The 13,774-nt window shown below is 48.6% G+C and overlaps 1 protein-coding gene across 1 annotated transcript in view; it reads left to right on the plus strand.

The window, feature by feature from the left end:
• CHKB (choline kinase beta) overlaps positions 1-13,774 on the plus strand; it is a 54,720-nt gene that overhangs the window by 8,194 nt on the left and 32,752 nt on the right. The window contains exons 3-5 of the mRNA XM_029615472.1: positions 833-946; positions 7,408-7,541; positions 8,046-8,150. Coding sequence (XP_029471332.1) covers positions 833-946; positions 7,408-7,541; positions 8,046-8,150 — 353 coding nt within the window. The remainder of the gene's footprint in view (positions 1-832; positions 947-7,407; positions 7,542-8,045; positions 8,151-13,774) is intronic.

A 13,774-nucleotide genomic window follows, 5' to 3' on the forward strand; every position in this document is an offset into this window, starting at 1 on the left:
GATGACAACCCCCCACCTCCCTCATGATTCCAGAAAGTGGTGGTCTTCGCAGGATGGAGGGACCCCATCTTTCTCCTGTGGGCACCACTGACACTACGCTGAATGACATGACCTAGCAGCAGGTGTAAGTTTGCATCCCTCCTGCTCATAAAGATAATCCTTCAGAAACGTCAAGCCTCTGATCTCAGTGCAGGTCTGGGAGAGTTAAAAGTATTTGGGTTCGAGGTGGGGTGCAGTATGAGGGGATGGGGAGTACTGAATTTGTCAAGTTGGGCAGCTGCCTTCAACTATAGCTAGGTGCAATGAATTTACTAGGTGATACATTTAAAACTAATAAGAGAAAATATATTTTTTTACTTAACACATAATTAAGCTCTGGAATTTGTTGCCAGAGGATGTGGTGAAAGCTATTAGTGTAGCTGTGTTTTAAAAAGGTTTTGGACAAGTACCTAGAGGAAAAGTCCATAAAGTATTATTAGGGTGGTATTGAGGAAATCCACTTGCTTATCACTGGGATAAGCATTTTGGAATTGTATCTACCCCATGGGATCCTACTAGGTACTTAAACCACTGTTGGAAACAGGATTCTTGGCTTGATGGACCTTTGGTCTGACCCAGTATGGCAAATCTTATGTTCTTATGAGCAGCCTAAATCTAGGCAGCTAGATTAGATGAATTTTCAGCCAAAAATCTGGATGCCTAAATTGGGCTGAAAATGGCCTAAATCTAGGCATCCTAAATTAGGTATTTAGCCTTGGCTGAAAATTGGCCTCCGTGCGCCTACTAGAACTCTGCACTGCAGTTTCTCTGATGTATCTCATTTACTTCCCAGGGGGTGGACTCCTTGGTTTTGGAGAGTGTAATGTTTGCTATCCTGGCAGAGAGAGCACTGGGACCACGCCTCTATGGGGTTTTCCCTCAGGGCCGATTGGAGGAATACATTCCGGTAAGATAACAAGTAGGCTTTAGGTGGCTACACGGGCAAGTCTAAGAGTTTACTCCAGCCATAGACGAAGTTGGACTTTTGACTGATTCAGAACACCTCACTAGCATTTCTAACCAGGTCCTAGAGGACCTGCAAGTTAATCAGAATATCAGATTCGGTATCTCTCTGGAAGGACTGAGGCGAGAAATCTCTTCTCTGTTGAACTATTTAACCAGAGTTCCCTGTACGTACCTGGATCAGTCCAGACCATGGGTTAAGCCCCCCGTTCCAGCAGGTGGAGACAGTTCAGAATTCTGAGGCTGCCCATATAAGGACAGAACCTACCCCGGAACCCTCAGTATTCAACTGTCTCCAGCAGCTGGAACATCTCACTCTCTCTGTTCCCTGTTTAGCTTGCCCTCTCTGTCTACTCTATTCTTTGGGGCAAGCTCATGCAAGTACCTTTTTTGTCTACTTCATATTAATAAAAAAAAAAAAAAAATTTGTTTTGAGAACTTTTCTCACTGACTGTGTTTAGGGCAGACACTTCTGTCTCCCTCGCTCTTGGGGTTCCTAGGGGGGCTTTGCCCCTTGATTATTATCAGCCCAGGTTCCCTTCCCGGTGACCTGTGTGGGTGATACTGGTGGTGCCAGTCCCTCTCCCCACTGCTGCCGTGCCCCGAGTGGTCTATTCCTCGGATGTGCCTTTCAGGGATGAATTTCATTCCCCTGTCTCTGTGAGGAACTAAAACTTTTTTTCTGTCACTTTTTCCACAGAGCTTTGTTTTTCATACAGTTCTTTTTAAAAAAACAAAAAAAATACTAAATTTAACTTTAAGGAAGCAGTTTTATTATTTGAGGAGAGAGCGGGGTTCAATCTCCCGCCTAACTCCTCTGGGGCTCCCAGCTCAGCTGTTTTGCTTAATTACATCGCGGCTCCTGCTCTCATGCCGCGGCCATTGTGCCGCACTGCTTGTGGAGAGTCGGCCTCCCAGCTCTCCCGTGAAGGGGTTTGTTCTCGGTGCCTTTCGGGGGGGGTGAAGGTCCCTCTTTTGAATCGCCAGCAATTAAGCCTCGGGGAAGGACTCCCCGCCGTGCTGCCAAGCCTTTTTCGTCGCAGGATTGTGCGGCTGCGGCGGCCATCTTGGATTTTTCTCTCCCTGCTTCTCCGGATGCAGGGGACTCGAATTTTTCGCTTTTTGTGCCCGATTTGAGCCCGGTTCGCTCTCGGGGTGCTGGCTCTGACCCCCTCGCCTTTTCAAACCCCCCCCCCCGCGAAAAGTTCGGCCCGGGCCCGTTTTGCGTTGGATTTTGTACTTTAATGTATGATTCATATCTGGCCAGTCTGCAAAGGGATATGGACCCCCCTCCTATTGTTCCTTCCTCTCCAATTCCACCTAGGCCTTCCTCTGAGGAAGTTTTGGACCCTCAGGGCCCCGTTAGGGTTCGCGTGGTCCCGGGGGCCCCCCCTCCCGCCGCTGACCCCCCCCCTCCGGTGGACCCTCGCGATTTTGGGGATGATGAGAATTCTACTCCCCCTCCCCTAGAGGGTGATGATCCGCGTGTTCTGCGTTTATTTAGGCGGGAAGAATTGGAGCCTCTTATTCCCTTCGTTCTTCAAGAACTGGGAATTGACCCTCCCCCAGAGGATTCTGTCGCTACAGCTATGACTCCAAACGTGGTCCTGGTCCTGGCGGGACTCAGGGCCTTACCGCGTTCCTTTCCTTTTCATCCCATACACCGCTTGCTCCTCCTCAGGGAATGGGAGTCTCCTGAGTCTGGACTTCGTGTTGGGAGAGCTATGGATAAGCTATACCCTCTCCCTGAGGACTGCTTGGACATTTTAAAAATTCCCAAGGTGGATTCGTCTGTCACAGCTGTGACAAAGCGCACTACCATCCCAGTGGTGGGTTCGACTGCTTTATGGGACATTCAAGACCGTAAGCTTGAATTTTATTTAAAGCGCATTTTTGAAGTTTTGGCTCTTGGTGTCCGAGCAACAATTTGCAGCAGTCTTATGCAGCGGGCAAGCCTTAGGTGGATGCAGCAGTTACTCAGCACCCAGGACCTCCCGTCTGCACAGGCTAAGCAAGCTGAACATTTGGAGGGTGCTATTGCTTATGGGGCGGATGCTCTGTATGATTTGCTTCGGGTCCAAGCTAAAGCTATGGTGTCAGCGGTTTCTGCCAGACGTCTTCTCTGGTTGCGCAATTGGTCTGCTGATGCTTCCTCTAGGGCTCGGTTGGGCAATCTTCCTTTTAAGGGTAAGTTGCTTTTTGGAGAGGACCTGGAGCAGCTTATTAAGTCCTTGGGTGAAAACAAGGTCCATAAGCTGCCAGAGGACCGTCCCAAACAGTCAAGGTCTTTTGGCCCGTCTCGTTCTCGCTTCAGGGGCAATCGCCGTTATGTCAGCAGAACCCGTGGTTCTTTTTCCAGGGGAGGAGTATCCAGGTCCCAGTCTTGGTCCCATTCCTTTCGTGGACGCCGTGGTTTCCGAGACTGCCATTAGCAGTCCACTTCTTCTAAGTCTACCCCACAATGAAATGCGGCCGGTCCATTCCTCTGCACGAAACTTAGGTGGGCGTCTTTCCATGTTTCTCGATGAGTGGGCCAAGATCACTTCCGACCTCTGGGTCCTCGACATGATAGAGCACGGCTACGCATTAGATTTTGCCAGACACCTGTCGGATCTTTACATCGTTTTCCCTTGCGGCCATTCCAAGCGGCCTGTGGTTTGCCACACCTTGCTCAATCTTCAGGAATTGGGGGCAATCGTTCCAGTTCACGAAAGGGACGCCGGCCAATATTCAATTTACTTCGTTGTTCCCAAAAAGGACGATTCGTTCCGTCCCATTCTGGATCTCAAAAGGGTAAATCAGGCCCTCAGGGTTCCCCGTTTCAAGATGGAAACCCTGAGGGCGGTGATAGTGGCGGTTCGTCCCGGGGAATTCCTCGCTTCTCTAACCTGAAGGAGGCTTACTTCCACATTCCCATTCGTCAAGATCATCAGAAATTCCTTCGTTTTCAGATTCTAGGTCAGAACTTCCAGTTTCGGGCTCTCCCGTTCGGTCTCGCCACTGCTCCCCGCATCTTTACAAAGATCATGGTGGTCGTCGCAGCAGCTCTTCGCCGGGAACGAATTCTGATCCATCCTTACCTGGACGACTGGTTGATAAGGGCCAAGTCCGCCGCTCTCTGCTCCCTTGCAGTAGACAGGGTTTTAGCCCTTCTCGCGTCTCTCTGCTGGATAGTCAATTTCTCCAAAAGCACTCTTCGACCCTCTCAACAACTAGAATTCCTGGGCACCCTTTTCAACACTCGAGTCGGGAAAGTTTTTCTTTCAGACTCACGAACACTCAACTTGATCAGTTGAACACTTTCATCACTCTCCCGCTTCCCATGGCGTGGGATTACCTCCAGGTTCTAGGAACTATGGCTTCCACGATCGATCTCGTTCCTTGGGTGTTTGCTCATATGCGTCCTTTACAAACAGCTTTGTTGTCCCGTTGGAAGCCAATATCCGAGGACTATCAGGAGATTCTTCCTCTTTCCGCATCTACCATCGCCAGCATACAATGGTGGTTTTCCCCGGCTCACCTCCTCAAGGGAATGCCTCTTTTGACTCCCTCTTGGGTCATAGTAACGACGGACGCCAGCCTCTCCGGCTGGGGGGCTGTCTGTCAGTCTCAAACCACTCAAGGGTTATGGTCCCCTTCCCAATCCCGATGGCACATCAATCGCTTAGAAGCCCGAGCTGTTCGTCTGGCCCTCAAGTTTTTTCTTCCTCTGATTCGTCACAAAGCTGTCCGAGTACTATCAGACAATTCCACCACTGTAGCTTACATAAACCGACAGGGCGGAACTCGGAGTCGTCTGATGGCGTTAGAGACCAGCAAGCTTTTTCTTTGGGCAGAGAGACACTTGGATCGTCTGGCGGCTTCCCACATAGCGGGGAGGGAGAATGTTCAAGCCGACTTTCTCAGTCGTCAGCATCTCGATCCCGGCGAGTGGGAGTTATCGAACGTCGCGATGGATCTAATTGTGCGCAGGTGGGGCCCCCCTCACCTAGACCTCATGGCTACGCTAGCCAACGCAAAGGCTCCACGGTTCTTCAGCCGGTGGAGGGAGCATTGTTCAGAAGGGGTGGACGCGCTAGTTCTTCTCTGGCCCTCCAGCGTTCTTCTCAACTTTTCCCTCCGTGGCCGTTAGTGGGAAAAGTCCTTCGGAGAATAGAGCTCCATTGCGGTCCGGTCATTCTCGTAGCTCCAGAGTGGCCTCGGAGACCATGGTTCGCGGACCTGGCGAATCTCTCGGTGGACGGTCCTCTCCGTCTCAATCTTCTGCGCCAAGGTCCCGTATTTTCCGATCAGGCGGATAACTTCTGTCTAGCGGCATGGCTTTTGAAAGGCGTCGTTTGAGACACAGAGGATATAAAGATGAGGTTATTGCCACTCTTCTCAGGGCTCGTAAGCAATCAACTTCCATTACTTATGTTAGGGTTTAGAAGGTTTTTGAGGATGTATGTGAAGAGTTGGGCATTTCGGCTCGTTCGCCCTCTGTGGCGGTCTTACTTTCTTTTCTTCAGCGTGGCCTTTCTAAAGGTCTCTCGGTGAGCTCTCTGCGTGTTCAAGTTTCTGCTCTTGGTTCACTTTTAGGCACCATAGAGGGTCGTCCGGTCGCCTCTCATCCTGATGTTGTTCGTTTTCTAAGAGGCGCTAAACATCTGAACCCGCCTGTTCGGTCTATTTGTCCTTCGTGGAATTTAAACTTGGTGCTTCGTGCTCTTTGTTCGGCTCCGTTCGAACCTCTTCGTTGTGCCACTCTTAAGGACTTGACTCTTAAGACTGTTTTTCTGGTTGCTATCTCTTTTGCCAGGAGAATTTCTGAGCTCCAAGCTCTATCCTGTAGGGATCCCTTTCTCTGTTTTTCGGATTCCAGAGTCTCTCTAAAGACTGTTCCTTCCTTTTTTACCTAAGGTTGTTTCATCTTTTCATATTAATCAGTCTGAACTTCCCGTTTTTTCACCGGAGGAGATCTCTGCCTCCGGTGGTAACTATCTCCGTCGTCTCGATCTCAAAAGGATCTTGTTGCATTATCTTGAAGTTACCAATGACTTTCGCCTCTCTGATCATTTGTTTGTCCTATGGAGTGGACCCAACAAAGGTAAGCAAGCTTCTAAAACTACTATTGCTCGCTGGCTGAAGGAGGCGATTTCCTCAGCCTACATTTGCAAGGGCAGGCCAGTTCCTGAAGGTCTGAAAGCCCATTCTTTGCGTTCTCAGGTGACTTCTTGGGCGGAGTCTCAATCTGTGTCGTCTCAGGAGATTTGTAGGGCAGCTACTTGGAAATCTCTTCATACCTTTGCTCGTCATTACCAACTCGACGTTCAGGCTCCAGTTTTTGGTTCCTTTGGTCGTCAGGTTCTTCGAGCGGGATTGTCTGGATCCCACTCTTTGTAGGGAAGCTTTGGGACATCCCATGGTCAGGACTGATCCGGGTACGTACAGGGAAAGGAAAATTAGTCCTTACCTGATAATTTTCATTCCTGTAGTACCACGGATCAGTCCAGACACCCGCCCGTTCTTCTCTTATCCGCTCGTTTTTTTCCTTCTTACAGGAATTTGTCTTTTTCTTGATCTCCTGCATCATATGTTTTTTGAAGTTCACTGTTAAGGCACCGGAAGTATCTTTTGATGATCAGGGGTAGTTGTACAAGAGCGCTTAGTTACACAGTTCTTTTGTTCCCAATTGTTGGGTTATTTGGATATTTTTATTATATTTATTACTTATTCTGGTACTTGCTTGATCTTATACCTTTCTGCTTTGACAATAGTTATACTGAGGGTTCCGGGGTAGGTTCTGTCCTTATATGGGCTAGCCTCAGAATTCTGAACTGTCTCCACCTGCTGGAACGGGGGCTTAATCCATGGTCTGGACTGATCCGTGGTACTACAGGAACGAAAATTATCAGGTAAGAACTAATTTTCCTATAGGAGGTTAAAGATTGTATTCCAGGTAGTTCCTGAAAGTTGGAAATCCCGAATTCTAATTGATCCTTACAGAGAGTTGTCCTAAATCAAGGAGACTGACCATAATCTGGATCTGAAGGAAGCATACACCCACATTGTAGCTCATTTTAGAGATCAGTATTTCTCATACTGGTTGCTGTCTGTTAGGCTGGCATCCATATCTTATATGTTCACAGAGTGTTTCACAATTGATGCAGCATAGCATGTCTGCATTGGCTAGCAGTACCCCTAGATGATTTACTGGCACATTATCCTCACTCAGCCCTGGATAGTGCAGCACTAAGTCAGGTCTCCTTTGATCTGACTTTCTGTAACTTGTGATGTTCCCTTGGCTGTGCATGCTATTACGTTATATTGCTGCTCCTTGACCTTGGGGCCCTTTGTGTCCTGTACATCATTCTTCTACACCCGGCATTGCTGTATCGTTTAACCTTTGACCTATAATGATTTCAGAGCCGCCGTCTCCAGACTCATGAGCTACAGGATCCAGAGACCTCGAGCGAGATTGCTGTAAAGATGGCAAGGTTCCATAAAATGGTGATGCCATTTAACAAGGAGCCCAAGTGGCTGTTTGATACCATAGATAGGTATGTGACCAGTGTGGTTCTAGAGACTGCTGACTCCAGATTGGAGGGGGAGGAATGAAGAGAGGTCAGGGTTTCCTGACATCTGCAGAATGACATGGTAGGGGGAAGGTGTTGACCAGCATATGTTTCCACTTATGGTATGGAATAGAATAGGGGGGGCCGGTGTCTCCTCACACTTGTGGCATGGGACTAGATATGGAGAAGCAGCAATGCCTTAGAGCCATGGAATGAGAGAAGGTACCAGAACCAGTGTCTCACACCCAGGTGGTTAGGGTCTCATAACAGCCAGAGGATGGGGCAGGGCCCAGAGGGCCAGTGTCACCTGACAGTTGTATACTGTGACAGAAAATGGAAAGTCAGTCTCTTCCACTCATTTGGTAGATTAGCTTATGGGGGACAGATGGATAATGGGAATGGCTCTCTCGTTTTCCATCTGAATGATGCCGGAGAGAGGGCTTGAAACGGCAACCTCACGTTTTACAATTGTTTTTCTCTTACCTGCAGCTACATGGAGAGAATCTTGGTCCTGAATTTCACATGTGATTCCCACATCAAAAAATTCAATAAATTAAAGACCTATAACCTGAAGACGGAGATAAAGAGCCTTAGGTGAGAAGGTTGTGAGAAACTGGAAGTTCATCTTGAAGACAAGATGGGGTTTCAGTGAGAAATGGGTAACAGATGGTTGCAGAATGTGATTTTGAGCAGTAAAGAAACAAGGAGTAAGTTTATAATCTGTGCCCTGTACTAAAAGTTACGATTCACTTTGATTTACCTCAGTATTCTGCCCGTCCCATTGAAGACAATAGTATTCTTTTGTTTTCATTGTTTGTCTTTCTCTGCCTGCTAGCCCTCTTCCTTTTCTGCTTTGTTCCATGCACCGCTTGTTGAAATTATGAAGCATTTGAGCACTATTCTTTACGACAACCTTACTTGAGAGACAGTGGGACTTCTGGAGTTATCAACATTGCTACATCATTCCCTACAGTGTTTGGTGTTGGATCTGTAGGAGCTGTGAGCTCCTCACTACCAACACACATTCCTGATCATACCCAGATCAGTCCAGACAAGTGGGTTTTGCATCCCCACCAGCAGATGGAGGCAGAGAACAAAAACTTTTTGAGGCACTGCTACATTTCCAAGAGTGCCACCTGTAGTCCCTCAGTATTTCTCTATCTCCAGCAGATGGTAGAGGTGTAAAAGATTGATTTAGAGAAGTGAGATTGGGTTCCATGAGGTGCTGGGTACCTTTGTGGAACATCCCTCAGATTGAGCTGGGCGTCCAGGCGGTTGCAAAACTGACTCTGGTCGCCTGCTGCTTCCGGAGGCTTTGATAGCTAGGGGACTGGCTCCCTCGCAGCCTTGGAGGTGTCCTCCTGCGAACCAGAGGCTTCTGATCGGGGAAGTAACCCTTTTGTTTTTAAATTCAGAAAAAAAAAGTTATACAGAAAAAAAAAATCAGGATATTCAGTATTTTGGCGGATCGGCGACTGGGGCATTTCGACAGGCGGTAGACGAAGAGGAGCTTGCTGCTTTTTTTCCCTGCTGGGGAAACCTTTTGTGAGGCAGGTCTCCTGCGTGCCGCTCAGGCTGACACGACTGCGTGGCTTAGGGTCTTTGTCACATGTGCGGCCTGTTTCTTTGTCGGGTGTGCCTGGACTGCGTTTTGCTGCCGATTCGGGGATGGTGCCAAAACCACGCATGACGGCATGCAGGGCCTGCGGGCTCTGGTCGGCAAGGCTGAATTCTTGTTTCCTCTGTATCAGCTGCGCATCAGCTGAGGAGGGAACCTCCACAGGAGCAGCATTGGATAAGAGGGCCTCCAGGTCTTCGGGAGCCATGGCTGTAGGTCCAGGGGGCTCCACTGCTTCAGCCGTGCCTGTGGGGGATCGCTCCCAAGGGATTTCAGAGTCCAGAGACTCCCCGTCTCCCCTGTGGTGCAGGGTGCTGAGGAGGAGGGGGACACGGATGAAGATTTTCTCCCTCAGGAGGCTGAGGATCCAGAGGGGTTTTACCTGGAATTTGTCCTCCGTTTGCACAGAGCCTTCCTGACAAGGAAGGGAGCAGGGGGACCTAGGAAGGTTTCATAGGGAGGTTCTGGGGATCTTCTGAGACGCCTGGGGCTGTATGAACGGAGGGCGACCCCAGGGACTTGGATAATTTGGATGATATGCAAGAGGATCCTGCCTCTTCACAGGGGGCGGACCTGGATGGGAGTCCAAATGTTGATCCTGATCTTAACCAGGATGACCCTGAACTGGATGAGGTTCCGGTGATGGAGGAGAATGACCCTTGGGTAGTAAGCCTGTTTGAGGAGGAGTTGTGTCCTCTTATTCCTCAAGTGTTGGAGGAGTTAGGAGTGAAGATGGCTCAGGAGGAGTCGGATAATGAAGGGTGAATCCGGTCCTGGATGGTCTGCAAGGTCCTCCTAGTGCCTTCCTGTTGCATAAGATGATTCAGAAGCTCATTAGCCAGGGTTGGAACTTCCCAGAAGTGGGGTTGAAAGTTGGGAGGGCAATGGCAAAACTTTATCCTTTGGAGGAGAACCTAGAGCATTTGAGGGTGCCTAAACTGGCTGCAACTGTATCCGCAGTGACCAAGAAAACCACAATTCCAGTTGCGGGTTCAGCTGTGCTGAAGGATGTGCAGGACCGCAAGCTGGCGATTCAATTAAAGTGTTTGAGGTGTCAGCCCTAAGTTTTCGTGCTGTAGTGTGGCAGTATGATGCAGCACACCTGTTTGTACTGGGTTCAGAAGGCACAAGAAAAAGCGCTCTGTCCTCTGCAGTCGGCGCGGTTAGAAACTGGAATGGCCTATGTAGCAAATGCGCTATGTGATTTGGTGCGTGCGCCTGCAAGAAGCATGGTCTCTGCAGTGGCAGCACGCAGACGTTTGTGGTTGCGCAATTGGTTGGCAGACACGTGGTCCAAGTTTCAACTATGTAATCTTCCCTTTAGTTCAAACAATTTTTATTGGTTTTCCAAATAAGCACAAAACAGCAGAGGAAGGTTGGTTCCTGACCTACCCTCTGACGAACAGACATCCAATATATTGAATATTTCCCCTCCTCCCTCCCCATCCCTCCTACCTCCCCCCTATCCCTCGTCGTCCTGGTCAATGAAATGTCAAACAGTGAACATAACTATGGTATCAATGGGGAATCATCCATCAGTCATTCAGGACCAAGCTCCGGGCCCAGTGTGGCAGCCGCTGTAAGTAGAGTCCAGATTTTGAGAAACATCTTCCGCTTCCAAGGAGTGACACGTGAAGCCAGGTTTTCCATGGACATCAAGGCATGAAACTGGTTCCGCCACGCCCAAAATGATGGGGGAGTCGGCGAGCGCCAAACTGACAGAATTATCTTTTTCCCAACCAGGGTAGCCTTGTGTAACAACAAGCGAGAGCCAGGATCCCGTATCCGAATAGGAGAAATGCAGCCAAACAGAAGCCATAAAGGAGAAATGGGGAAGGCCACATCTAAGACATCAGCCATGTAGTCAGCAAGCTTGCACCAAAATCTATGTATTTGGGGGCAAGACCAAAAAGCATGAGAGAGAGTGCCCACCGAAGTGTGGCACCTCTGGCATAACTCAGAGCTAGTTATAGCTTGCCGAGAAGCCAATTGAGGGGAGATATAAGCTCGGCTTAGGAATTTATACTGCATTTCTCGGTAGTATTGGTTACCAGAGATCCTGGCCACCCGTCGGAAGCATGCCCGCAATATTTGGCTAGTGACCATAAAATCCCCATCCCGGTTCCAACGGGTAACCAAGTGTTGACTTACATCCCCCTGGCCTTTTTTCCGCAGAAGAGTATAATAAGCAGAGACGGGACCTTAGTCTGGGCAAAGTGAAACACCCCATCCAACGCCTCATACCCCGAAGGCAATTTAGACAGTTCGGGTAATGAGAGATAATGGCGAATTTGTAAGTATGGAAAGATATGAGATTTCCCCAGCCCAGAGACATGACCAAATTCCGTAAAGTTCAAGATCCTCCCCTCTCTTGACAGTAATTGTCCCAACAAGTATAAGCCACGAAGTTCCCATTCCTGAAAAGATCTATTTTGGGAACCAGGCGTAAAGTCCACATTCCCCTTTATCTGTAAAAAATAAGCACACACTCGGGAGATCTGTAAAATTCTAGTCAATCGTTGCCAGGTGAGCCTAAGTGGTTTAATCATCACAGACTGAGATAAAAAGGAGGGGAGAGATGCCGGCGACTGGAGGACATAAAGCGCCAGGGGGTGGGTCAACGCTCTGTCCGCTTCTTGCACATCATCTTGCTTGGTGTCTAACAGCCAGGTACGAAGCACCCGCAAGTTACATGCCAAGTTATACAGTGCCAAATTGGGTAGGCTCAAACCTCCATCCCCCCATCTCATCTGAAGCCAGGCTAGGGGGAGCCTCGCCTTCCCCCCCCCCCCCCCCCGCCAAATAAACCTACGAATCGCTCTATTCAGCAGATTAAGGTCTTTCTGTTTCAGCCATAGAGGTATATTTTGTAAAAGATAAAGCCATTTAGGCAGTATAGTCATTTTAAAAAGATTGATACGGCCCCCCAAGGAGAGCGGCAGAGTGCCCCTCAACCTCAATCTGACCTCAGTCTACCGTAGCAGATCAGGTACATTAACCCCGTATAACCGTTCCGGATCTGAAGGGAGAAATACCCCCAAGTACCGAAGTCTACCCTCTGCCCACTGTAAAGGGAACGTGTCAGGCCATTGAGTCTGTAATGTCTCCGGATATGCCAGAGCTTGAAATTTAGATTCATTCAATTTAAATCCTGAAAAAATTCCAAATTAACTGCAGCAGGGGGGGGCAATGATCGTTGAGGGTCAGAAATAAACACTAAAAGGTCATCAGCGAATGCTACACACTTAAAAATAGCTTGGTCCATCCAAATTCCTCAAATGCCGGCGCTATCCTCTATAGCCAATAAGAGGGGCTCTAGTTATAAAATAAACAGTAAGGGGGACAACGGACAGCCCTGCCTGGTACCTCTCGTGATGGGAAAACTGTCAGGGCACCATTAGCGATAATCTGGGCTCGTGGGTCTGTGTATAACAGATGCAACGCCTGGAGAAACCACCCCTCAAATCCCATCTTCTGCAAAATGTAAAATAAATAAGACCACTCCACCCTGTTGAAGGCCTTCTCCGCGTCAAAACTAATGGCCAGATACGGGGTTTCCAGTTGCTGGCTCATTGTCATGGCAGCCAATATTTTGCGAATGTTAGCCCAGGCATGTCTGTGACGGATAAATCCTACCTGGTGGGTGCCAATGAGATTAGGAAGTACGAGTGCAAGTCTATCCGCCAAAATTTTTGCCAGCAATTTCTGGTCTTAATTTAGCAGAGAGATAGGGCGGTACGATTCAGGCATTAAGGGATCCTTACCTTCTTTAGGGATAAGTGTGATATGGGCAAGGTTCATATTTAGTGGGAAGGACCCCTGCTGCACCAATACAGAAAATACCTTCGCCAGCGGTTGGGACACTTGATCACTCAGGAGCTTAAAGAATTCTGCAGTGTAACCATCGGGGCCAGGGGCTTTGAAGCATTTTGAACAGTGTATGGCCCGCTGGACTTCCCCTTCTGTGATGGGTTGATTTAGCTCGTATAGCTGCGCGGCAGTTAACCTTGGCAGAGATACCAGAGTACAAAATTCCTCACAGGCGTCTGCACTCCAACCCTCTGTAGAATAAAGGGAAGTAAAAAAAATCCTTAAAACTATTTAAGATTCCCAAAGTATCATTTAGAATCTGACCAGGGGCCCTCCATAGTGCTGGGACATAGCGACTCGCCCTTGAAGTTGCGATCAAATTAGACATCAGTTTTCCTGCCTTATTACTGTATTGAAAAAACTTGAATTTGTAATACAATAAGCTCTTTTTCTCTCTCTGGTGGAGGAGGGAGTTTAATGCACATTGTTGGGAGAAATATTGAGTCCGCACATCCTTCCTCTCTGATACTGCCAATTGGCGACGAGTATTACCCAGCTGAGCACTAAGGGAAAGGATGCGGTGGTTAAGAACCTTCCGACGCTGGGCTACGTAAGAGATAATTTCCCCCCGTAATACCACTTTCGCGGTATACCAAAACAGGATAGAGTCCGATTCCTGTTCTTTGTTGAATTGAACATATTCTGCCCATTTGGCCCTAATGTGTTCCCGAAATTTCTCATCTGTGGCAAGGAAATAGGGATAGCGCCAAATCCGGGCATGGGGACCCTG

Source organism: Rhinatrema bivittatum, chromosome 9 (assembly GCF_901001135.1).
Source record: "Rhinatrema bivittatum chromosome 9, aRhiBiv1.1, whole genome shotgun sequence".
Lineage (NCBI taxonomy): Eukaryota > Metazoa > Chordata > Amphibia > Gymnophiona > Rhinatrematidae > Rhinatrema > Rhinatrema bivittatum.